The following is a 26,984-nucleotide window of genomic DNA, read 5'->3' on the forward strand; positions in this document are numbered from 1 at the left end:
ATTATAGTACCCAAATGTACTCAAAACGTACCTTTGAGGAACCATTGTGAACCTTTTAGGTACAAATATAAAAAGGTACAACCCCAGTGACAGTTCTTGTACCTTTATTTTTGAAAGTGTACTCTAAGAATAACCCACACAATCTGTATCAAAACAAATGGACTAATAAGAATAGTCATGTTAAGTTAAAAGCGTTGTGTACTTTCTGTAATAACATTTGACAAAATGGCAGAACTGAGCATGCATACTAAACAACAAAATAATTAAAATGTTAAATTTCAATTAAAAAATAAATTAATTATGGATCTCATATTTTTTTCATGACTTCAGTTCTAGTTTACCAACTTGAATTAATTTAGCTGAATGTTTAATTTAACCATTCATCTCAGTTTGGGGAAACATACCATGGCACCTGCTCATTACATGTTGTTTTGCATATGGATATGTGAATTTCAATAAAGGGATGTCAAAGGCACTAATTGATGTGGCTGAACACACCAGCCAACATAAGGCTGTATCAATGATTTGAAACATTGAATAATCTTTTGCATGAAAATGGACCTAATAACATGTATATAATCATAAGCATCATATCACTGCACACTGTAGCACTCGTGAAATCTATGAAAGAGCAAAACATCAATGAATAATACACACTCTACATTAGCACTTGATAAGTTCATGAAGCTATAATGGCAAGAGTGTCCAATCCACTCACGCTCAGTATTAGATCTAAACAATACTCTAACGCAGTCTGGAAGTTTCTGGTAATCCTGAGGAGCTTGGTTAGCAGTTATGTGTGTTTCATTAGGACTGGAGCTAATCCCTTCTGGAAGACCCTCTCTGGAGCTAGGATTGGAAGAATTCAAAGGATTTTGGCACAATTGCGCCATTTGTAGCCACTGTGTCCCCTTGATGTGCCCTATTTTTGAGTCTGCACTGGCATACCTATTAATAAACCTATATAATCAAAAACTTTATATTGATCCTATTTTGGATTGTGGCACCACAACTGTGGTTATGATAAAATCAAAAATTAAAATTATTTAATAAAATACCAATACCAATTTGCAATATCAGGGGCGGACTGGCCATCTGGCAGACCGGGCACTTTCCCGGTGGGCCGACGTACTTTTTGGGCCGGGCTGATCATCGTCTTATGATCTGATCGGCTCATAAAAGGCTTAGCAGCCTATCGTTTTTTTTCTGCCTTATTAATTGACGCTGCTGTGATCTGTGACTCTCTGAAAGTAGATGCTTTTTTCCCGGACAGACAGACCAGGCTGGCCCATGTGACACTCTGCAGCCCATTGGCTCTTTTCAGTATTGACATTGGGCTGGCCCAATCACAAACTCCTATTTTGGGCTCTGTATGCCCGTGCGTCGTCTGTGTGTATTTGTCAAAATAGTCGAGAGTCAGAGAAAAGAAACGCAAGGGAGGCGCAGAGAAATCGCGGGATATACACCGGCGTTTCATTTAGCGATTCTGAAAAATTCTCTGTTCATTCTAGTACACGGCTAAAAGCGCAAATCACATGACCACACACATGCACACTCTCTGCCAAGAGTTGCAGCTAGTAGTTTAGCGGGTGAGCATAAACCCCTGGTGAGAGTATAGAGCATGTCAGACAGTTCATCTGCTGGATGATCTCATCTCACTATAGTTGTGAAACATGATATTGAATTCATCTTGTTGTCTTTATCTAACAATTCTTATGTCTTTTGAATCACTTGTTCTCAGTTAAGTGTTTTGTCTGAGTGCAAAGATAAGCTAATATATTAATTTATGCAACCACATACACTGATTCAGCACATTGACTGATTGCTTACATTTATCGTTTAAATTTAATGTACGTTATACTGTTATAATGGCCATTATTGGTTATTAAAACTGATATTTTGCAAAAGAGACAGGGTAAAGTTCATTCTTTTCAATGGAAATGAAAGGAGACAGTTATATTTAAGCCCTGTTTTGTTATAAATATGCAGAGTCAAGATGACGCTCATATAAATATATAGCTACACAAGGCTGTTTGGTGTCTGTTAATCATAATATCAAACTGAAACAAATGTGACTTATATTGTGTTTTCATTGTTTAGATAGTGAAGCAGCAAGCAGGATGAGGTGAAAGAGGTTAAAATGTAACACTGTTCCCTCTGAAGATTTACCCATGCATTAGCAGGCAGTTTTTGTTATGTTTATTATTGAATATAGGCTGAGTGAATAGTGTATTGAATAAGCTAAATTGGCTGTAGTGTATGAGTGTGTGTGAATGAGTGTGTATGGGTGATTTCCAATATTGAGATGTGGCTGGAAGGGCATCTGCTGCATAACACATGCTTGAATAGTTGGCAGTTCATTCCACTGCGGCAACCCCTGATAAATAAGGGACTTATTTATTTTTTAGAACTCAACAAATATCTTTATGGACAGTATACAGAAATTAAATTGAGATTAAAGTTTGTATTTATTTATTTCATATGGCTTTTGTGTTTTATAGAATATGAGTTGATAAAAATAGATAGATAGATAGTATTTTGATTGAATTTAGTGGGCCGATCTGGCCCAAAATGCCAGGGCCAATTTTTTGCCCCAGTCCAGCCCTGTGCAATACCAATAAGCAGCATAACAAGCATTTTTTTTATGGTTAAAAGCTCATTAAAAACAACGCAGGCTTATTGAGAGTAGGTCCACAGGGCTATATTTTTGGGAACTGTGAATTACGTGTTTATTACCAGTTTGATTGGTAGATTACCTCATATTTTGTTGAATTTGGGATGTGGAGGTGTCACAATCAACAGCGATCGTAATTCCTAAGATCGCTGGATCACAATAACCATGGACTCCAAATCCGCCATTTTTGGACTACATTTTTATACAAGCACTCCGCTCACAGACAAGCATGCTTCCTCATTTTGACTGATTACACTCGCACCACCTGAGGATTGTCAAAGACTGATTACACACACTATTTAAGTAGCACACTCACTCACGTCCATTGCCGGGTCTTGTTATCTGTAAAGTAGCACTACAACGTGTCTTCATAGTCTTGGTTTTCTGTGTTTTGACCTTAGCCTTGTTTACCCAGTTCTCCCTGTCTGCCGCCTGCCTTCTGACCTCTCACCTGATACGTCGACTATGATTGTGGACTGCCTTCATACATCTGTTTGCACCTTTGTTGACCATTGCTTGCCTGACCACTGAATAAACCCGCACGTGGATCCTACTTCGGTTGTTTGTGTCACTCCCCGTGTTACAGGAGGGGATTGTGTTGAGTTTGGCAAAGGATGGTTTTAGAATCCAGGTAAAACCAAACAAATTAACAAAATTTAAAAAGCTGTGTGGAATTTGTGCTAAAATACACACATGATGCATTTCTTTTCTTCTAGTTTGCTTTTGAAAACACTATTGGTTGGGTTTAGGCAGTTGTTCTCAATTCAAGTCCTCGTACCCCCCCAACCTGCACATTTTGTAAGTCTCTCTTACTTACACAAGGATCAGTTCATGCATCTCTCAGTTAACAAACTGAATCAGGTGTGTTAGGTAAGGAAGACATACAAAATGTGCAGCGCAGGGGGCCCGAGGGCCAGAATTGATAACCTCTGGGTTTAGTGAAGAGTTTGGGTCAATGATAGTAAGATGATCTATGAAACACAAGCCTTGGCTTCTTTTGGACACATGCAAAAGGGCACATATGAGCAAACATGTATTATACGTGTAAATATATTTGAGATTCACAGCGCCTCTCGTGGATTTATGAGAAAGATGTGCAAATGGCCCAGTAATGTATTTAAGATCATTAAAAATGTACACAGCAGCCTCTAGTGGATTTGTGGAAACAAACTGCATGCAGATATGGTCTCGCTCACGATTCCCAAAAATGCAGACCTGGGAATGAGACTAAAATTGAATGAGACTGGAAGTCTACAGAGAATTTAGATTCCACATTTAAAGTGTTAAGGGCGTTGCACACGGGTTGGAGTATGACACAGTTGGAAGTATCGCACATCAGATGTGCGCATTCAGATGTTATTTATTATGAAACTATTCAGATGGCGCTCTGTGGTGCAGCAAAATTATGAACAGTGTCCTGAGCCATAGCTGGGCACCACGGACAGCAACTTGCGGAGCCAGTGTGTGTACTTCTATGTTTAGAATTCTTAAATGCATAGTGCTGCATGGCGCAACATGAGCGGCACATCCGTTGTGCGACCCCCTTAGTTCACTCAAACATGAGGTTTCTGTTATTAATTATTTACCTTCATGTCATTCCAATCAAAGCCTTTTCTTTATCCTTACAACACAAACTAGACAGTAAAGTTCGTCGAGACAAACTTTGAGGCTGGCTTGACAAAGCCTGTTGGTAATAGTTTATTTAGTTTAAAAACAGTTTGAAAAAGTATAAGTAGCATGTTATTAGCATGATTCTAGCATGAATTAGCATGATACTACCATGGATTAGCATGTTATTAGCATGAGTGTAGTACAAATTAGCATTTTATTAGCATGATTCTAGTATAAATTAGCATGTTATTAGCATGCTTCTAGCATGAATTAGCATGTTACTAGCATGATTCTAGAATAAATTAGCATGTCACTAGCATGATTCTAGTATGAATTAGCATGCTACTAGAATGATTCTAGCATGAATTAGCATGTTACTAGCATGATTCTAGCATGAATTAGCATGTTACTAGTATGATTCTAGCATGAATTAGCATGTTACTAGCATGATTCCAGCATGCATTAGCATGTTACTAGCATGATTCTAGTATGAATTAGCCTGTTACTAGCATGATTCTAGTATGAATTAGCAGGTTATTAGCATGATTCTAGCATGAATTAGCATGATTCTAGTATGAATTAGCATGTTACTAGAATGATTCTAGCATGAATTAGCATGTTACTCGCATGATTCTAGCATGAATTAGCATGTTATTAGCATGATTATAGTATGAATTAGCATGTTACTAGCGTGAATCTAGCATGAATTAGCCTGTTATTAGCATGATTCTAGCATGCATTAGCATGTTACTAGCATGACTCTAGTATGAATTAGCATGTTATTAGCATGATTCTAGTATGAATTAGCATGTTATTAGCATGATTGTAGTATGAATTAGCATGTTACTAGCATGATTCTAGTATGAATTAGCATGTCAAAGCATGCTTAGGTGGTTGCTAGGGTATTCTGAGTGGTTGTTAAGTCGTTGCTAGGCAGTTGCTAGGGTGTCCTGAGTGGTTGCTAGGTGGCTGCTAAGATGTTGCTAGGGTGTTGCTAGGTGGTTGCTGTGGTGTTCTGAGTGGTTGCTAGGTTGTTGCTAGGCAGTTGCTAGGGTGCTCTGATTGGTTGCTAGGTGGTTGCTAAGGTCTTGCTAGGTGGTTGCTAGGGTGTTCTGAGTGGTTGCTAAGGTGTTGCTAGGCGGTTGCTAGGGTGTTCTAAGTGGTTGCTAGGTTGTTGCTAAGGTGTTGCTAGGTGGTTGCTAGGGTGTTCTGAGTGGTTGCTAGGTGGTTGCTAAGGTGTTGCTAGGTGGTTGCTAAGGAGTCCTAAGTGGTTGCTAGGTGGTTGCTAAGGTGTTGCTAGGTGGTTGCTAGGGTGTTCTGAGTGGTTACTAAGGCGTTGCTAGGCGGTTGCTAGGGTGTCCTGAGTGGTTGCTAGGTGGTTGCTAAGGTGTTGCTAGGTGGTTGCTAGGGTGTCCTGAGTGGTTGCTTGGTGGTTGCTAAGGCGTTGCTAGGCGGTTGCTAGGGTGTTCTGACTGGTCGCTAGGTGGTTGCTAAGGTGTTGCTAGGCGGTTGATAAGGTGTCCCAAGTGGTTGCTAAGGTGTTGCTATGTGGTTGCTAGGGTATTCTGAGTGGTTGCTAAGGCGTTGCTAGGCCGTTGCTAGGGTGTCCTGAGTGGTCGCTAGGCCCTTACTAAGGCATTACTAGGCCGTTGCTAGGTGGTTGCTAGGCGGTTGCTAGGGTAATTTGGGTGGTTGCTAGGCAGTTGCTAGGGTACCCTGGTTGGTTACTAGGCAAGCCTTACATACATGCTTGATAAAACATTTATACTTAGTAAGCATTTCTAGCAAGTTACAGTACTTGGCTAGTCAATATTAGCATGTAGCTAATCACTGCTAGCATGTGTAGCATTTAGGAAGTTCCGTTTGCTAGCATGAGTCAAACGAGCCAATCTCCAAGTCTCTACGATGTTCTGATGCTGAGATATAGCTGTTGATGAATGGTTGCTAGGGTACTCTGTTTTGTTGCTATGGGCGAGGTTACAGAGTGCACTTGAATGTGGTTGGCTGTCTAAGTCAAATGAACCAACCCCCATGTCTCTATGACACTGCTATGCAAAGATATGCATCTTGGCCTATTTTAATGGAAGTCTATGGAATCAATTTGGGGGCGTGGCTTGTGAGCTTCATTATCATATTGAGATGCTCATTGGTTGTCTGAGTCAGATGAGCCATCCCCCAAGTCAATAGGACACTGCTAAGCAAAGATATGCATGTAGGCCAGTTATTAACATGAGTCTAGTATGAATTAGCATGTTACTAGCATGATTCTTGTACAAATTAGCATGTCATTAGCATGTTTCCAGTATGAGTTAGCATGTCATTAGCATGATTAGCATATGAGTAGCATGTTGCTAGCATGATTGGCATGTCATTAGCATGTTAGAATTATAAGCATTCGATAGCACACCTAATTACATTCTATAGGACAGTTGCTAGGGTTTAGTATGTGGTAGTTAGGGGTGTGGCTAGAAAGTTAAAAGGCCATCAGTGATTGGCTGCTGGCTAGACTGAGTTAAATGAGCTCAGCCATTAGTCTCTATGACAATCTGATGCAGAGTTATGAGCTCACAAAGTTTGATCCCATGTAAAGTCAATGAGAGTTTTTTGTAATGGAAGTCTACGGGACAGTTGCTAGGGTGCAGTATGTGGTAGTTAGGGGTGTGGCTAGAAAGTTAAAAGCTCATCAGTTATTGGCAGTTTGGTAGTCTGTATGACAGTCAGATGCAGAGTTAAGAGCTCAAAAAGTTTGATCCCATGTTAAGTCAATGAGAGTCTTTTGTAATGGAAGTCTACGGGACAGTTGCTAGGGTGAAGTATGTGGTAGTTAGGGGTGTGGCTAGAAAGTTAAAAGCTCATCAGTTATTGGCAGGTTGGTAGTCTGAGTTAAATGAGCTCAGCCATTAGTCTGTATGACAGTCTGATGTAGAGTTATGAGCTCACAAAGTTTGATCCCATGTTAAGTCAATGAGAGTCTTTTGAATGGAAGTCTACGGGACAGTTGCTAGGGTGCAGTATGTGGTAGTTAGGGGAGTGGCTAGAAAGTTAAAAGCTCATCAGTTATTGGCAGTTTGGTAGTCGGAGTTAAATGAGCTCAGCCATTAGTCTGTAGGACAGTCTGATGCAGAGTTATGAGCTCATAAAGTTTGATCCCATGTTAAGTCAATGAGAGTTTTTTGAATAGAAGTCTATGGGACAGTTACTAGGGTCCAAAAGTGGTTGCTAGGGCGTGGCTAGAAAGTTTAAAGGTGATCAGTCATTGGCAGATTGATAGTCTGAGTTAAATGAGCCCAATTAGAAGTCTGTGTGACAGTCTGACGCAGAGTTATGAGCTCACAAAGTTTGATCCAATGTTAAGCCTATGGGATTTTTCCGACAGTCCCGGGACGTTTTTCGGAAAACCGAAAGTCGGATCAGTCTGAGGAGATATAGCAACACGAGTCAGAATAGTTTGGAGGTCTGGAGCAAGTTTGGTGGTAATAGCTCAAAAGCTCTAGGAGGAGATAGAGTTAGAAATTTAGTCTCAGAAGATTAATAAAAAAAAAAATAATAATAATAAGTTTAAATAGCATTTCAGTAGTCTGGCTTTGACAAGCCAGCCTAATTATTATATATTTAGATGAAATCTAAAGAGCTCCCTCCATCCTCCATAGACAGCAACATTCAAAGTCAAAATTAACCAAAAATCTTGTCAAAACATTCAGTCTGACTGATATTTGGATCAAATGAAGCTTAAGGAACTTCTGTGCACCAAAAAAAAATAAAAACTGCAAATATTACTTGGTTTCCCTGTGCAGAAACCTTCCTAAAAGTGTTTTTTTTAATTAAATGTTTTTATTAATGATTATGACACATATGATGACTTAAAGTAATTTAATCAAGGCAACACTATTGGTTGGGTTTAGACAGTGGTTCTCAATTCAAGTCCTCGTGCCCCACCGACCTGCACATTTTGTATGTCTCTCTGACTTGACACACAAGGATCAGTTCATGCATCTCTCGGTTAACAAACTGATGATCTAAATCAGGTGTGTTAAGCAAGGAAGACATACAAAATGTGGGTGTGGGTCATTGTTAGCAAGATGATCTATGAAACACAAGCCTTGGCTTTTTTGGACACATGCGAAAGGGCACATATGAGCAAACGTGGGCAAGCAATATATTTGAGATCATCAGAAATGTACACAGCGGCCTCTAGTGGATTTGTGGAAACAAACTGCATGCAAACATCGCCTCGCTCATGATTCCCAAAAATGCAGACCTGGGAATGACACTAAAAATTGAACGAGACTGGAAGTCTACAGACAATTTAGGTTCCACATTTAAAGTGCTAAGGGCTTGCACACCGTTTGGAGTATGACACAGTTGGAAGTTTCGCACCCCAGATGTGTACATTCGGATGTTATTTAATATGAAACTATTCAGATGGCGCTCTGTGGCACAACAGAAAAAGAAACAGTGTCCTAAGTCATAGCTGGGTGCCAACGGACAGCTGCCCCCATTAGTTCAACCAAACATGAGGTTTCTGTTATTAATTATTTACCTTATCAAAGCCTTTTTTATCTTTACAACACAAATTAATATATATTTAGATGAAATATAAAGAGCTCCCTCAGCCTCCATAGACAGCAACATTTAAAGTCCAGAAAATTAACCAAAAACATTGTCCAAACATTCAATCTGACTCATATCTTGATCATCTGAACCTCAAGGAACACTTCTGTGCACTAAAAAATGTAATATGACTTGATTTCCCTGTGTAGAAATCCTGTGTATTTTTTTTATTAATGATTGTGACACATGATGACTTAAAGTGAGTGAAATGTATTCACTCAAGTCAATATTTTTGTAAAACATGTTTCATTTGTTTACTGAGAGCATGAAGAAAATTCCATCAGTGTCAGTACACAGCATGCAAGTGTCAAATTGCTTATAGTAAATACGCTCAGAAGAAATGGACAAGCAAAGTCATAATTGCAGGATTTTTTTGGGGGGCACACAAAAGTGTTCTTGGAGCTTTGATTATAATTGAACCACATTGGAACCACATTGTCACATTGGAATGATCTGACAATGTGTTTGTTTCCTTTTCTCTACACTGAAAAAATGATTCATTGGATTGACTAAATATTTGTAAGGTAAATGGTTGCAAACTATTTATGTCAGCTGAATTTAAACAAACAAATTTAATTAAGAAATGTTCAATTTATTTAGTTTGCATAAATTCATCTTTTAAAAAACTGTTTGCAACCACACATTTTAAAAATATTAAGTAAATTTAATGAATAATTTTTTTCAGTGTACTGTGAACATTAAGTTCCCCTTCGGGGGGAACTTCAGCACTATAAGTGGATTTGATTGTAAAATCCACGCATTGGGAGGTTCGGTTCAGAAGCTACTCGTCTGAAAGAGTATTGAACGGGCCAATTAAGAATGAATTGGCAGCGCAAGCCTGCGCAGGTGAGCGGCATAAGCAATCAACTGAGTATATAAGCTCACCTGGCGCCAGCAGACGCTATCCTTTTCGCTTCAGAGACTTTCTGATCGAGTCGATGAGGGTTCCTCCTGCTGTGACCAGCAATTCTGAGCGAACGAGAGCATTCTCCCGGTCCAGAGTGTGTACACGCAGTGGCAGACGGTCGAGCTGGGTTTCTCCCTTGCCTGGCGTTCTTTGGGTCCGGTCCTCCAGAGCGGTGCGTATAAAGTTGCAAACTTCACAGAAAGAGCAACACAGTCGTGCAGCACGTCCTTATCAGGACGGCGCTCCGACTGTGCGTTTCTGGATGCGGTGGTTTCCTGTCCTCGGATGATGGGCGCGGGCACTGTGTTACATGTCTGGGGGTCCAGCATGTTAATGCGCTGCTCGCGGGCAGTTCATGTCGTCATTGCGATGCCATGACTGTTGCGCAAGATCGCGGTTAGCCTTTGCAAAAGGGCGAACCACCCCAGTTGTCCCCTGCTCTGCAGCGGGCACTCGGGCAGATCTGAGGGTTTCAGCGAAAGATAATCCGTCGCCCACGGGCCCGCGGACCTCCCGCTCCTCTAAGCGCTCCATCCAAGCTTCGGGCGGGGGAAGCGATCCGTCTAACAGATGGTAGCCCTTACGCCCGATGACACCGGAGACCAGATGTCCACCGCGGCATCGGAGGGTGGGCTTTCATTGTCCGATGATCCAGACCCGCTCGCCCCCTTCGGGCTGGTGAGCGCTGTCACTACGGATCCTGAAACGGACATGTTAGCCGTGCTTTCCCGGGCTGCTTCGGCCGTGGGTTGGAGATGGTTTATCCCCCAGCTCCGCGGCCGGACCGACTAGAGGGGCGTTCCCTTCTTCCCGGAGGTGCACAGTAGGCTCACGCGGTCTTGTAAAGCACTTTTTTCTGCTCGTGCTGCGTGTTCCTCCACCCTAACCACTCTTGACGGTGAAACAGCCAGGGGGTATGTGGCGATTCCTCAGGTTGAGTGCGCGATGGCGGTAAATCCGCGCGGCGCCTCTTCTTGGCGGGTTCGCCTCGTCTCCCATCCAAAGCCTGTAAGTTATCTACCTCCCTCGGAGCTAGAGCTTACATAGCTGCGGGCCAGGCTGCTTCCGCCTTGCATGCGATAGCCACCTACCAGCGCTACCAAGCGCAGGCGCTGGCCGAGCTGCACGAGGGTGGGTCCAACCCAGGCTTACGAGCTTCGCACCGCCGCCGACTTAGCTCTTCGGACTACTGAGTCCGCTGCGTGTGCGTTGGGGAGGACGATGTCCACATTAGTGGTCCAGGAGCGCCACCCCTGGCTGATATGCGCAAAGTCGACAAAGTCCGCTTTCTTGACTTCCCCATATCCCCAGCCAGGTTCGGCGACACTGTCTGTGAATTCACCCAGGAATTCAAGGCGGTGAGAGAGCAGTTGGTGGGTGATGTCTTATCGGCGGTCCGTAGCCCGCTCCGCCCGCCGTGCCATTCATACCTGCTCCTCGCCGAAGGCGCCCGCCTACGAGAGCTGCTCCGCCCCCGCACACGCCTCAGGCGAAGCGAGCGCGTCAGGCACCTCGGAAGCAGGCAGCCCCCCTGCCCAGAACGCCGCTAAGTCCGGCAACGGACCGCGAAGCGCCCCTGGGACAGGCCATCTGGAGAAGAGGGAACTTGCTCTTTCCCCGCTGGAGGGCGGGGCCCCATTTCCAACGGCACTTTTTACTGCCATGAAAACATTATGAAAGGGCACTTTTCACTTCCCCAGATGTGACAGCCCGAAATCTGCCAGTCTGGGACGCTATGCTTTCTAGCTTGCAGATTCGGTGCGTTTCGCCAGTGGCTCACGAGCGCTGGGAGGACGGTCTCCTTTCTCCCACCCCTCGAGCCTCCCCTCCGGAGCTCGGGTTTGGAGTGAGAGCAAATATCTCACCTCCAGCTTTTCCGTGGGACCCGCGAGCTTCCCGGATCAGCACACCCACTCCGCGCTGCCCCACTGCTGGTACGTCAGCGATTGTAGCGATGAGTCCATTAGCGAGAGCTCTGCCTGCCTGGTTAGCGCGGGCCAGCTCTTCGCGGTGGCTCATACGCACAATCAGACTCGGCTATGCGATTCAGTTCGCGAAACGGCCCCCCAAGTCACGGGTGTGTATTCACCAGGGTCAGCCCCCTGTCCGCCCCTGTCTTGCGAGAGGAGATTGCTGTCCTCCTGGCAAAGGATGCAATCGAGCCGCTCCCTCCAGCCGAGATGGAGAGCGGGTTTTACAGCCCACACTTCATCGTGCCCAAAAAGAGCGGTGGGTCACGGCCAATCCTAGATCTGCGCGTTTTGAACCGCTGCCTGCACAAGCTGCCGTTCAGAATGCTCACGCAGAAGCGCATCCTCCGGTGCGTTCGTCCTCTGGGTTGGTCTGCAGCATTAGACCTGATGGACGCGTATTTCCATGTCTCCACTCTTCCTCGCCACCGACAGTTTCTGCGGTTTGCGTTTGAAGGTCGAGCTTGGCAATACAAAGCCCTCCCCTTCGGGCTCTCTCTGTCTCCGCGGGTCCTCACCAAGCCCGCGGAGGGTGCCTCAGCGCCCCTTCGGCTCGCGGGCATCTGCATACTCAATTTCTTTACGACTGGCTGAATTTGCCCTCTCTTTTGATTATGCACAGAGTTGATTATGCACAGAGACAAAGTGCTCTGGCACTTCCACCTGTGGGGGTTTCAGGTCAACCGAGAAAAGAGCAAACTCGCCACCGTGCAGAGGATCTCTTCTCTCGGGCTGGAGCTGGACTCGGTCACCATGGCAGCGCGCCTCTCCGGAGAGCGCGCTCAGCTGATGCTGTACTGTCTGAGAGAGCTCGACAGTAAAATAGTGGTCCCACTGAAACTATTTCAGAGGCTCCTGGGGCATATGGCATCCGCAGCCGCTTCATGCCGCTCGGATTATTCTATATGAGACCACTTCAGCACTGGCTTCACGATCGAGTCCCCAGACGCGCATGGCACGCGCGCGCACACCGAGTCTCTGTTACTGCGCTGCGCCCTCAGCCCTTGGAGAGACCCCTCGTTCCTACAGGCCTGGGTGTCTCTAGAACAGGCGTCCAGTCTTGTTGTCGTTTCAGCAGACGCTTCCAACACGGGCTGGGGGGCTGTGCGTTGCGGGCATGCGGCTGCGGACCTGTGGAAAGGTAACCAGTTGCATTGGCATATCGCCTGGAGCTGTTGGCAGTGTTCCTCGCTCTCCACCGTTTTTTTCCGGTGTTGGAGCGGCAACACGTGCTGGTCAGGACGGACAGTACGGCGGCGGTGGCGTATATCAGCCGTATAGGGGGTATGCGCTCTCGCCGCATGTCTCAGCTCGCCCGCCGTCTGCTTCTCTGGAGTCATCCGCGGCTGAAATCGCTGCACGCCATTCATATTCAGGCAAGCTCAACCGTGCAGCCGATGCGCTCACACGGCAGCCTTGCGTCCTGGAGAATGGAGACTCCACCCCGAGTCTGTTCAGCTGATATGGGCGCGATTCGGGGAAGCCCAGATCGATCTGTTGCTTCCCCCGAGATCGCTCATTGCCAGTTGTTCTTTCCCTGACCGAGTGCTCTCGGCACGGATGCACTGGCTTACAGCTGGCCTCGGGGCACGCGCAATACGCGTTTCCCCCAGTGAGCCTGCTCGCGCAGTTACTGTGCATGGTCAGGGAGGACGAGGAACAGGTTGCTGGTTGCGCCCCTCTGGCTCAACCGGACCTGGATGTCAGAGCTCTCCCTCGCGATAGCCCTCCCCTGGCAGTCCCTTCGAGAGAGCACCTACTCTCTCAGGGACAGGGCACCACCTGGCACCCTCGCCGATCTTTGGAGATTTTTAGACGCGAGGAAGACTTAGGTAACCTCCGATTGCGGTGGCTAATACCGTCACTCGGGCTAGAGCCCCCTCCCCGAGCGCGCCTATGCCCTGACGTGAAGTCTATTCACTGAATGGTGTGTCTCTCGCTGAGAAGACCCCCGTAATTTGCCAGATCAGCGTTGTGCTTTCTTTACGCCGAGAGAAGTTGGAGAGCAGGCTGTCGCCCTCCACACTCAAGGTTACGTGGCTGCCATCTCCGCTCTCATAACGCGGTGGCTGGCAGCACCGTGGGAACGCATAACCTCATCATCCGGTTCCTCAGGGGCGTTAAGCGAATTAATCCACCCCGCCCCCTCTCATGCCCTCTTAGGATCTCGCCCTCGCTACACAAGCCGCGTCAGATCCCTTCGATCCTCGACTCAGTATATTTCTGTCCCTGAAGACAGCTCTGCTGGTCGCGTTGATATCGATTAGAGGGTCGGGGACCCGGAGGCATTTTTCGGTCAGTGACTCGTGCCTGTAATTGGGCTGGCTTCTCTCACGTATGAGACCCCGCCCGCGATATGTGCCCAAGGTTCCTACCACTCCGTTTTAATACGAGGTAGTGAGCCTGCAAGCGCTGCCCTCGGAGGAGGCAGACCCAGCCCTTATTTATTGTCCAGTTCGCGTTTTGCGTATTATCCGGACCGCACTCAGAGTTTAGATCATCTGAGCAGCTCTTCGTCTGTTATAGCGGTCGGCAGCAGGGAAGTGCCGTACCGAAATAAGTTCCCACTAGATTGTGGATGCCTTTCTTTCACTATCAGAGCTGAGATGAGCCGCGTCCCCCGAGAGCGCGTGCGCACTCCACTCGGAGCTTCGCATCCTCTCGAGCGCGCGCACGCGGCGCCCCTCTAACAGACATCTGTAGAGCTGCGGGCTGGGTGACACCCAACACATTTGCAAGGTTTTACAATCTGCGAGTGGAGCCGGTTTCCTCAAGGGTATTAGGTAACCCTTGGTGATTGAGGAAACAATTCGGTAGGGTGTTGAAACACGCTTGCTGCGCCATTTTCCCTAACACGGAGATACGTGCGCCTTTTTATCTGTCAGTAAAGTTCCCCGTCAGGTGAGCCCTGCAGATTCCTCCGTGGCCCCCAGCTCTGACTCAGCGGAGGAGTCACTTGCTGGCCCACTACGTTGTAGGTCTGCCCGCTGGTCAGCCCGCGTTTTGGGTAAAGGTGCCTGCTATGCGTGGTCCCCACTAGGCGATCCCATATGCTTATTCAGCCACGGTTAAGTCCCCCCCCCCTGGGCGGACCCGTGTCTTCCCTCCCCGCTAACCACTCTTTTGCTATGCGTACTCCCCCTTTTAGGGCTAGTCCATATGTAAATTCTGCCATCTATCCCCCCTTGGGTAACGGATGGCCTCCGCAGCGTCCTCCCTATCGGGATTGCACGCTTCCCAACGTACTGTCGTATTTTCCTAGAATTATCTAGATGCTCACGACTTCCCAAAAATATATATAAATCCGTAAAACTTCTGTTGAAGTAGGATAAATTAGGGCCAGGGACACGTTGGAGGACCGCGCCCCCCATGATGTGGGTGCGTCACGCTTGCTTGATTATCTCCTCATCGGGGGTGTTGGTAAGGTGCAGTCATTATGGCGCTTTCAATGGGCTCCCAATGCGTGGATTTTACAATCAAATCCACTTATAGTGCTGAAGTTCCCCCCGAAGGGGAACGTTCGAGGTTACTAAAGTAACCCTTCGTTCCCCGAGGAGGGGAACGGAAGCACTATACTCCGTCGCCATAATGACTGTCCCTTAGCTGTTGAAAGTCTCTTCAGCTTAAAAAGGATAGCGTCTGCTGGCGCCAGGTGAGCTTATATACTCAGTTGATTGCTTATGCCGCTCACCTGCGCAGGCTTGCGCTGCCAATTCATTCTTAATTGGCCCGTTCAATACTCTTTCAGACGAGTAGCTTCTGAACCGAACCTCCCAATGCGTGGATTTTACAATCAAATCCACTTATAGTGCTTCCGTTCCCCTCCTCGGGGAACGAAGGGTTACTTTAGTAACCTCGAACGTTACCTTTGCTGTCTATGGAGTATGTAGAAGTTTTTGAATTTTATCTAAAACATCCTAATTTGTGTTCTAAAAATTAACAATTGTATGTCTTCCTTTGGCGTTAGGAATGAGATGAGCATGAGTAAACAAAAATACAGATTTTTCATTATTTTTTTTGGGTGGACTCTTTAATAAAAAAGCCAATCGTGAGTTTTAAATATCTTTGCATACTGTAAGTTTGGTGTTCGTATAAACAGCGAGTGCTCTGTGACCTGTGCTCATGTGCATTAGGTGATCCAGGCAGAAAGCTTGTTTGACACTATTTGAGCATATGGAGCAACATTTATAAATAAGTTCATGTCACATTTTGTTTCTGGCTTGAAATATGTTACTTAAATGTGAGTCTGGCAAGCACTGACATTTGACATTTCAGGATTCTCCTATTCAGACAGATATGGCTTGGTCTGGGATTCTCAGAAAAGCTGCCGGGAGGCTTTACAAATGTGGTCACAGATGCAACAGACTTTGCTTGAAAAGGCCGCAGATCTGGGGCAAAATGAGATTCTATAAAGCAGGATGTTTGATCCCACTGTGTAGCCAAGGCTTTGTGTTGGTATAGTGAACTGATAATCGCGTAAATACCGTCTAACTGAAGTGTGTGGCAAACAAACCTCTCAAATACCTTCAGCCCAAATGTTATTTCATCAGCTGGATTTTATACATAAACTGAAATCAAAATAAATACTTTTAGATTGATTTATACCCACATAGCAAAATCTTTCTGGCCCACACAACCAGCTTTTGCTTGGCCTATATGCTAAACTGGTAAATTACGGTACATGACTGGACCATGTCTGGCTTCTAGACTAGAGCTAAACACGGACCATATCTTGGCCAAGTCTCAGCCAAGTCAATAACCCAAAACTGGGCCTGAACTGAATGCAATAGAGCATCTTTGGGATTGGTGGAACGGGAAATTCACATCATCGATCGATTTAAATCTGCAGCAACTGCGTGATGCTATCATGTCAATATGAACCAAAATCTCTGAGAAATATTTCCAGTACCTTGATGAATCTATTCCACGAAGGATTAAGTCAGTTCTGAAGGCAAAAGTGGGTTCAACCTTTAATCCTTCGGTACTAGTAAGGTGTACCTAATAAAGTGGCCGGTGAGTGTATACCTGTACAACATAGGACTGATTTTGTGCTCCAGAGTAACATAGTTGATAAATCTGAGGAATAAAAACATAGCGGCAATATTTTTTTCCTTCCAAAACTGCTTTGTTTAGCTACTTCTGTCTGGCCTGCAGAGATCCAAAATAAATACATAAATAAATAAATAAACATGCAAAACAGTCCATGTTTTTGTCATCATTAAAATGAAAACGGTGCATATTATGGCACCAGAGACCATTTTCCACTTGCACAATAATTACATTCTCACTTTTGTGGCATCCTCCTAATTGTCCATTTGCTAAGCATTGCTAAACATGTCGGGTAAATGAACCTGCAACAACGCCTGGGAATTTGTACACCATACTGTTGATAAAAGTTCCTTAATATGTCATGTAAAACTTCAGTAACCCTATGAAAGCCAAGTAGCATATTCACCTTTTGGCGTAGGCTCTAATTATCATTTTACCATTTAAATTAGTCTGCAGGTCAATTCTGCAGATTAAATTGTGATTCTTATATTTTTTAAAGCACACATCTGCCTGAAGTTTAGATTATTACACTACATAACATAAATAACTCAACGTAAATGCTCATTATAGGTCAGTCAAGGACATGAGTATGCTAGGAATTCTTTAGTATCTCTATTTTTACTAATCATGCATTATTTAAAAGACTATTTAAACAAATACACTGTATATTTGTACATGTAAGATGGACTCACCGAGTTGGACGTCTATAACACTGGCTTGTCTCTCTGACGGGAACAAGACTTTAGGTGGTCTGGTCGTAAGAAGTGCTGCAAAACAAAGAAGTACACATTAACAATTGGACATTGAATTATATATATCTCAATTCCTCAGAACTACATCCTTATTGCATTCAGAAGACTTTTGGCAGATGCATTTTCTACAAAGCAATTTGAGACCCTATAAGAGTGCCATTTATTTAAGAGTTTGTTCATCCAAAATGACAATTCTGTCATCATTTACACTCATTCAAATCCTGAAAAGACTTCAATTTACCCTCAGAACAGAAATGAGATTTTTGTCCATCCACTGAAAAACTATTCACCCATACTTTTGACAATTCATCAGCTTGAAAAGAGATATTTAAAAAAAAATCCATATAAATTCAGCAGTTTTAAGTCTTTTGTGTGATTAACATTTCATTTATGCTGTTATTCAAAACAAACATTGATCAGTAAACAAATAAAAGCTCAACAACCTGTTTGACTTAATTTGGCTGTCATCAGTCAAAGCATGCCAGAGTTTCCTTGACCAAATAATGTTTAGAAGTCGATTAGAAGTCTATTAATAAGCAATATTTTTTTTTCATTGCAAGGACAAAAACATATTAGGTGATTACACACACTTTTTTATAATTGACTCTGCTAATACGATTGATGCACTGAGCTGAACATTCTGGAAATGAGCTGTTGTTAGTTGTTAACTCAAGACATCCAAACATAGATATCTTGGCTGAAATTTGGGCAGTGAAAGCCAAATTTTTATCAGTGAAAATATTATAAACATCCGCATGTACTAGCCATCACACAGAAATGAATGACCACACATGTGAAGTCTAATTCAAACGAGTCAAACTCAGTTCCTGGAGGACCGCAGCCCTTCACAGTTTAGCTTTAACCCTAATTAAACACACACACAAACACACACACCTCAAACTATGTGAGACCTTCAGGCTTGTTTTAAACCTCCAGGTTAGTGTGTTGAAGCAGGGTTGGAACTAAACTGTGTAGAGCAGGGTTGACACCTCGGGTTTAATCTGTCTATTTGATGACTAGTCTATTAATAGACGTATATAATATTTTCACTGACAGCCAGATTCAGCATTGTATCCAAGAGGTTAAAAATCAAACCCAAAATTAAAAAAATTTAACTAAATTGCTTGGTGGGATGTTGAATGCACCGGGCAGTTTATTTGCTTAATAAAAGATAAACGTTTTAAAGTTCAAACACATTTTACAAGCTAAAATATGTGTTTGTTTTATTTGTATGATAGAAGAATTGTCTATTTGTGCTGTGGTACAAGCAATTTTCCCCACATTGCATATTTCTTTATTCAAAATGTAAATTTAAAACTCATAATTAGTCTCATAACATACTTTATAAAACTGTAATATAAAGCTTACGGTTTAATGATCTATAAATACTTAAGTAGTAAAAAAGTATGGCAAGCAACTTGAAATAAACGTATATATAATATTTGAATGCATCAAAAAAACATCCACATTCCGGCTATTAACAGTCGACAAGCTAATCCAGTCGAAAATTCTAATCTAAATGTCACTACAATATTTTATTTAAACCCTTTATATAAAAATAATACAAAAATAATGCAATAACTGCAAAAAGGTCTAGAGAAAAAGAACCACCCTTTCACCAGGCTAGCTATGCATGGATATAGTGCACAGCCCTAATGCAAATTCAGCCTAATTCAGGAACACAGTATGGTCCATAAAGTGCAATAGTCACAATAAAAACAGAAGAAGCAACAGATCTTTTGTTACATGTTGTGGCATAAATCTGAGAGTAATGGATTATTGACAAAGAAAAAAATGTAGGGCAGGAGTTAGTTCTACGCATCAGTGGTTGAGCACAATAATATGGCCACAATTTCCACAACTGAATGCAGATGAATGTAGGCTCAGGGGCAGAGTTTAAATACTGAATGACTGGAGGAGTCCTGCATACTTGACCAGATACTGTATACTGTAGGCTGTTTGATTTATTTCATACAACCTTCAAATAATACAGTTTTTATGTTGTCTGGAAATCAAACCTAATATGTTGCCATATATATATATATATATATATATATATATATATATATATATATATGAGCAATTCCAGCGTTATGGATGTGACTTTTGCAGTAAAAACTAAACACATAAATTGACAGAGAAAGTATATGTTAACATTAAATTGAAAAATTTTATTATATTTTCTAGAGCAACTAGCCACAGAGTTATGGGAGCAGAAAAATATCAATCTGTAAACGTGTTTTTTTTACTTTAAATGAGGAAAATAAGCATGCGTTATGGATGTAACAAAAAAAGTCTGCGAGTTTACAGTATACAACACACTTTGTAGAAATTATGTGAATTAAATTGCACAACCCAAAAGAAATAATGCTAATCAAAAGGATTAGAGTCGGCTCTCCATAAAACAAAAATGATTGGTTTTATTTTATTTTATATTTTCACATTTCTGAGGAAAAAGTGTCGTTATGGATGTGACGTCTCTCTGTTATGGATGTGACGCATGTGAAATTACCATTTGTGTGACTTTGGTAAATCAAATAGAATAGTTTGAAAACATTGACAGATGCATTTTTGAGTATTTTTAAAGTACTGTAAAATAGTTGCTTACACAAAAAACGCAGAAATGGTTTCCGTAATTTGGTAAAAACGTTTTTTTTTTTCATGGCAAGGTTGACATTTGCACGGAATTGCTCATATATATTATATATATATATATATATATATATATATATATATATATATATATATATATATATATATATATATATTCCCAGAGATGGGTTGCATCTGGAAGGGCATCCGCTGCGTAAAAACTTGCTGGATAAGTTGGCGGTTCATTCTGCTGTGGCGACCCCAGATTAATAAAGGGACTAAGCCGACAAGAAAATGAATGAATAGGGTGGACCATTTATATGGATACACCTTATTAAATGAGAATGTTTGGTGATATTAACCTCCTGTTTGTGACACATTAATATATGTGAGGGGGCAACATTTTCAAGATGGGTGACCATGGTGGCCATTTTAAAGGAAAACAATGATGTGCTTGCTTTTAACAAAACTTTATTCTTTCATGAATTATTTACAAGTTTCTGACCACCATGTGTTCAATGTGCTCCCCATTGTGTTGAATTTTCAATGCAACCCTCTTCTCCCACTCTTCACATACTGATAGTAACGCCGCAGGAGAAATGCCAGCACAGGCTTCCAGTATCTGTAGTTTCAGGTGCTGCACATCTTGTATCTTCACACCATAGACAACACAGTGGGGCCATTCTTAATCAATGGAAACTTCAAGGCCACTAGACATTTGAAATTGCTACATGATGATGTCTTTCCCTCTTTATGCACTGAAGCTGGCATTTTCCCTGAGATTTTCAAGCAAGATGGTGCACCACCACATTATGGGTGTCAGGTCCAAATAGAACAGAAGTACATTTTATTGAACAATTTATTTTCATCAACAATTATCATAGTAGAACAGTTTCTCAGGCAGTTTGTGATGCATTTTAGAAACAGAAAATGAGCCCTGGTCTAATGCGCCACCTGGCTTGAGAAACCCCCTTTCAAAGACTTATTTTTAGTCATTATTTGTGTAGCATACATATTCTGAATGCATTCATCTAAGATCAACTATTAAAGGAATCTGGGATCCAAACCCTTGTTGTTTAACCCCACATGTGTTTTATATTTATTTTCTTTACTTTTGTGATCCCTTGTGCTTCTTTCTCTACAGGCTTTTAAAGTTAATCTGCTCTCAGGTTTAAGTTCACATCTAAACTGTCAGTTATACATGTGATGTCATGACACCCGACCAATCAGTGGACATTCTAGCTTTATAAAAGGCTTTCTTTTGTGCTGGTTGCAAAGAGATAGATCAGTCCCAGTCCTCAGTGGAGTGTTGGCCATCATCAGTAAAGCAGTGAATGTTTCTCGGCTGCTCTACTGTGTTTCAATCTATCTTCAGAGTTCTCACTTTGTTTATTGATCTGTATTGAACTGTTTACACTGAAAGTCTGTGTCAGTATACTTTAGTGTTATCAATGTCACTGAGTGTGTAGACACTTGCCTGTGTCTATAATTAGCTAGGGTTACGAATGCCAAAGAATACATATTTACTAAAGAGAACTGTTTGCTTTTGATCTTTTCTTTATTTGATGATTCTCTTGTTCTTTTCTTGTTTGTTGTAAAGCTAGAAGAGTAATTCTGTGCTTTTCAGATCAACAATGTGGCATTTCATTCCAAAGGTTTTGAACATCTTGAGTAATTGACTGACTGATTGATTGATTGATTGATTGATTGATTGATTGATTGATTCATTCATTCATTCATTTTCATCTACTTTTCAATCCATGTTTAGATCTGACACTTTTAAAATGTAGATTGTGTCGAAGCAGTCTAACATAGAAGTTGTGGTAAATTGAAACTGTTTCAATTTAGTTTTTTAGAGTTGTTTAGTTCAGTTCAGTGTGGTTTAACTTTCACTGAAGAAAGTCCAAACACTAAAGAGCAAATCCATCAATGTGCAGCTCCACAAATCCCAAAACCAAGCAAGCCAGTGGCAATAGCAGCAACAATGACAAAAAATATGTCCTTCAGCCAACATTTTTGTGACATCAGAACTATTTGAATGTTTGTGAAACGACAAACAAGTTCTTTAACATAGATTTGATTGAAGTTTCTAGGTAAAATTAATGATACGGTGCAGTAGGATGGCAAAAACAATTGTTCCTGTTCACACTAATGATATTTTCAAGGACATATAATCAATGAATAGTCTCGTGCAGTTCTTTGCACAACCCCAAGTAATCACCACAAAAAACTAAACAGTGTCTATGATTTGAAATCAAATACATTTAAAGCACCTATCTGTGTATCCATCTGAACCATTCAGGAAAAGATGGTCTAAAGGCTTTTCGCTTATGTTTATTGTCAGTGTTTTTCAAGACGTTTTTTTGACCCAGGCAATTTTAATCAGTGTTGAGCAGAGTGAACATGCAAAATCTTCCCCTGATATTAGATGGCACTTATGGCCCGTTTCCACTGAGTGGTATGGTACAGTTCGTTATGCTTTTATGGCCGATTCCACTGTCAAAAGGTACCTAAAAGTAAACCATACCGTACCACTTTTTGGGTACCCTTTCAGAAGGGTACCTAGCACAACAAAAAGTGGAGCAAGACGCCAGCTAAACGCTGTTGGTTTACAGAGACATCACTCACTCATGCAACATGCCAGGAGAATGAAAACAAAGGAACTGCCATTTTTAAAAACACAGCCGAGACATTACACTGTAATAATATATGAGCAATTCCATGAAAATGTCAACCCTATCATGAAAAAATAAACTTTTGACCAAAATAACAAAACCTATTTCAATTTGCTTATTGAGGTCTATATTTTATTGTTATGATGTGCTCTTGTTGAATTTTTATGGAAATTGTTTTGTTTATCCATGAAATATGAGGATTGTGCCAATGGTAAATGTCATTATCCTCCAACCACTTTTCGTGCTTTCAAAAAAGGGGTTAAAGACTCGCCTTTTCCATGCTTTATGTTAACAGTAATCATTCTGCAGAAGGATTGGAGTCTGTAGTATAAATAATTACCCTTACTTTTTCATAACATTATTGCCCTTTTGATTTATGAGCTACATATTTAAGACATCACGCAGCTTCGGTCACGTGTCACGTCCGTAACGATTTAATGAAAAATTTTATATTGTGGAATAAATATTATAACAAATAAAATGAAAATTTGTATACAAAGCCAAAATATGTCCATACTAATTATGATCGCTAACTCATCTCAGGTCTTTGCCCTAAACAACCACAATTTTGCGTTACGGACGTGACCATTTTTGAACTCCTTATTAATATAAGCCATGACTAGCGCATATTTGTTCATTATGATGCTGCATTACAATTACTAACTTACATTACATAACATCCATATGTTATATCAAGAACTGAACATTTCATTTAACTATAAACCACTTTAGTAACATTTCAGAAATAAATGTTTAATAAGAGAACAACATTTTACATATTGCCATAATTGGCGCATAATCTTGGTGTTTTTGCGATGCAGCACCTTGTGTTGAAGCACTTCTTGTTTCTTTTGTAGATAGGGTAACTGACCGTCAAATAATAGATCAAATAGTTAAGATACAATTTATGCCAAACTAGGAATGCTGATTTCGATTCATTTTGCCAATCAACAACCGCTGGTTAACCGAAAATTAACCGTTAACAGATTAATATCAAAATATTATTTAATAAAAAAATTGACGTGCCTATTTTGTCTGACACATTAAATATTGCATTTTAAAATACTGATTTAGGTTATTTTAACATGCGAACAGCATACAGAACGAGCATCTTCATGCACCTGCAGTGTTTTTTTTAGCAGCATAGAAAAACTGAATAAACTAACAAAAATTAATGATAAAAATAAATAAATAAATAAATCCTGCTCTAGATCTTTTTCACTTAAATGACAAATTAAGAATACAAAACGAAAACATTAACTGAATCCTTTTTAAGAACCGGCATAGGCTGTTTGTCCAATCGTGTTTTTTTCCGTCAATTAAATATTAGGCTACCTCAAATAGATTGCTTTACGAAAAAAAATGCATTCAATTAATGCTTCGCTGTTATAATATTACAAAACCTGTCAACATTTTTAATAAGTTTAATAAGTCATTAGTTTAAAGATTATGTCTTAATTATGATTATAACTTAACCTACTTCCTCCGTCTTACTTGCAGTTCATGTGCGCGCGCGCTGCCTATAGTGAAAGATAATGATGAACCATAAGGCTTTGAACCTATACATTTTGTAAAGTATAGGCTAAGCATATAACAATTTTGTTATTTACATGTGATACTGCATTAATTTGCATACATGTTTTATAAGCTGTAAAATGAAAGCATCAGTTTGGTGCGAAGTTATCATAAAATATTTTTCTTTGTTTGATTTGTAGATTAGGCTATGTAGGCTATTTAAAATGTTTATAAGAACTATTGATAACTGTTATTTATAAAAAGGGTGGTTTGTTGATTGTAGTCTGCACTAAATCATGAATATGCCTAGTTGAGTTTATGACGCGGCTCCAGGCAGCACAGACGACCAGGATCAGCGCTGGTTCGTCAACTCCTGTGTCAAACTGTGGCCAGAATATCCTTCTTTCATTTTGCTTCTTTGGCATAAGACATCTGTAAGCATGTGTGTTTGCACGTGTTACTGTCATGCGAGTTAACAAATATGTGTTGCTCATAGAAGCCGATCACAACGAACGCGCTTCTTCATTCCAGAGACGTGAGGCGCACCGCATTTTGTTGACAAGAAAAAAAGGAGCGCGGTGAATGTCACTATAGGTAACAACTGAATCAGCTGGTCTATTGTGCGCGAGTGTTGCTGTCAGTGTTTTCATAATTGAATTTTTTAAATAACATTATGAATATCAAGATTTGTAAAGTCATACAAGTTTGGATGACTTAAAACAGCGACCACAAGTCTCTCCGTCATTAAAAAGTTTGCCGTAGTCATCTTGACACTGCTGTCACCTCCAAGGAAACCCCGCCTCTGCTTTCGTTTGATTGAAGAATGAAAGACGCCACTGGGGTAACATGCTTTTCTTCTGGAGCGCACAAAGCGCGCAATGACAAAACGCGAGGCGCGCAAGGCGCATAATAAATAACCTCCATGCATTTGGTCTTTTCCCACTGCTCAAAATGCGCACGCCGCGGGTCAGGCAACAGCGGAGTTTTCATTTCATGCAGAGCATAAATATGTTTTTTATTTTATTAATTAAATAACTATTTATAAAGATAAATTATCAAAGGGACACAATTCATTTTCCAAGCCCTTTATCCAAAATAAGCACTTTCAGAGCTTGAAAATTGGCTATAGCCTACATTAAAATTAAAACATTTTCAAAGATTTCCAGCACCCGGCAAATGCGCTTGAGTGCTTATTAAAATTATTTTAATAATTAATAATAAATTATTAAAATTATTTTAATAAGAATAAGAATAAAATCTTGATATTGATCTAAGCTTTAACTACATTTATAGGAGTATTAAATTTGTTAGAAAATCGATAGGACCTGCAGCTGTAAATATTTAATTCAATATTTTACTCAATCGGTTATGAACTATAGCCTAAAAATATAAACATTATAGTCATCCATCGTACATGCCTACGACCAATGACTATTTTTCTATGCTTGTTTAACATAGCCTACACAAAACCTTTCTTAATAAAGTTTTCTCTCTCACCCTGGTCCGTATGAACTTTTTGCAACCTGTCCTGAAGTGACTGCCGACGAGAAAAAGAAAGCAAGCGCGAGTGGAGAAATTAAATTATTTATTCCATCAACTAACACATTAACTATAATAAACTAAAATAAACTTTGTCAAATATAATATTGCCATATCTGTGACAAAACTAGATTTTAAATATTCTCCAAGTAGAGACGGTCTTGCGCAACAGTCGGGCAATGATTTAATTCAAGTTTGTCTGGAAACACTAACTTTAAGAGCCCGATAAACATAGGCCCATTATAGCTGATTATGTTTATTATCAATTCTGTATTATTCAGAGTATAAAAGCACCATGTTCGCATGCAACATTGTTACCGAATTGAGTTTTGAACATTCGAACGTGCGTTAACCTTTAACAACACACATGCCATAATAAGAATTAAATATAACAAGGTGATATCTATTTAAGTTTGATTAATTGTGCAACCTTACAATTCAGATGTCTCAGAGGTTAAAGTTTATTGGTTTACACACCCAACAGATATCCACAAATAGGTCTTTGGTCAAGTTTTGAAAGCATTTATCTGATTTTCATAATGTGTCAACTGTCAATTTCAGAGCAGTCACGTCCGTAACGAATGACAAGTCACGTCCGTAACGATAGTTTTTCCTCATTAATGCAAAAATTAAAAACTAAATAAAATGAATTATATATGTCCCATGCAGAGCCAACCCTTATCCTTTTGACTGTTATATATTTTTTTGGCTTCTGCGTTTTCATTCACAGAATTTTCACAAAGTATGTCAACTCACAAAACTCGTGTCTTTTTTTTGTCACGTCCGTAACGCATTCATTTTGCCGTCATTTTAAATATAAAACACCTGCATAGACTGATATTTTTCTGATGCCTGAACTCCATGGTTAAGGGGTAAGAAAAATATAAACATATATTTCAATATACTGTTAACATATACCTTCTCTGAGAATATTCGTTTCATTTTTTTACTGCAAATGTCACGTCCATAACGCTGGAATCAGCCATATACATATAATATTGATCCATGGTCAACCAGACCATAAATAAACCTTGTCATCATCTTGATGAACAGCCACAAAGCCAGGAAGAAGAATAGAACTACCCTGTG

The 26,984-nt window shown here is 41.3% G+C and overlaps 1 protein-coding gene and 1 long non-coding RNA gene across 4 annotated transcripts in view; one reads left to right on the plus strand and one right to left on the minus strand.

Annotated features, from left to right (window-relative positions):
* LOC147840770 (uncharacterized) overlaps nt 1-26,984 on the plus strand; it is an 821,899-nt gene that overhangs the window by 206,480 nt on the left and 588,435 nt on the right. The gene's annotated exons all lie outside the window — the stretch shown is intronic.
* Nucleotides 1-26,984, minus strand: part of il1rapl2 (interleukin 1 receptor accessory protein-like 2) — a 596,834-nt gene that overhangs the window by 87,767 nt on the left and 482,083 nt on the right. For all 3 annotated transcript variants that reach the window (XR_015506586.1, XM_087279997.1, NM_001142584.1), the window contains 1 exon segment: nt 17,515-17,589. Coding sequence is in view for 2 of the 3 variants with exons in the window: in XM_087279997.1 (XP_087136123.1) it covers nt 17,515-17,589 (75 nt within the window). In the remaining variant the exon portion in view is untranslated.

This window comes from Danio rerio, chromosome 14 (assembly GCF_052040795.2).
Source record: "Danio rerio strain M-AB ecotype USA chromosome 14, GRCz13ab, whole genome shotgun sequence".
Lineage (NCBI taxonomy): Eukaryota > Metazoa > Chordata > Actinopteri > Cypriniformes > Danionidae > Danio > Danio rerio.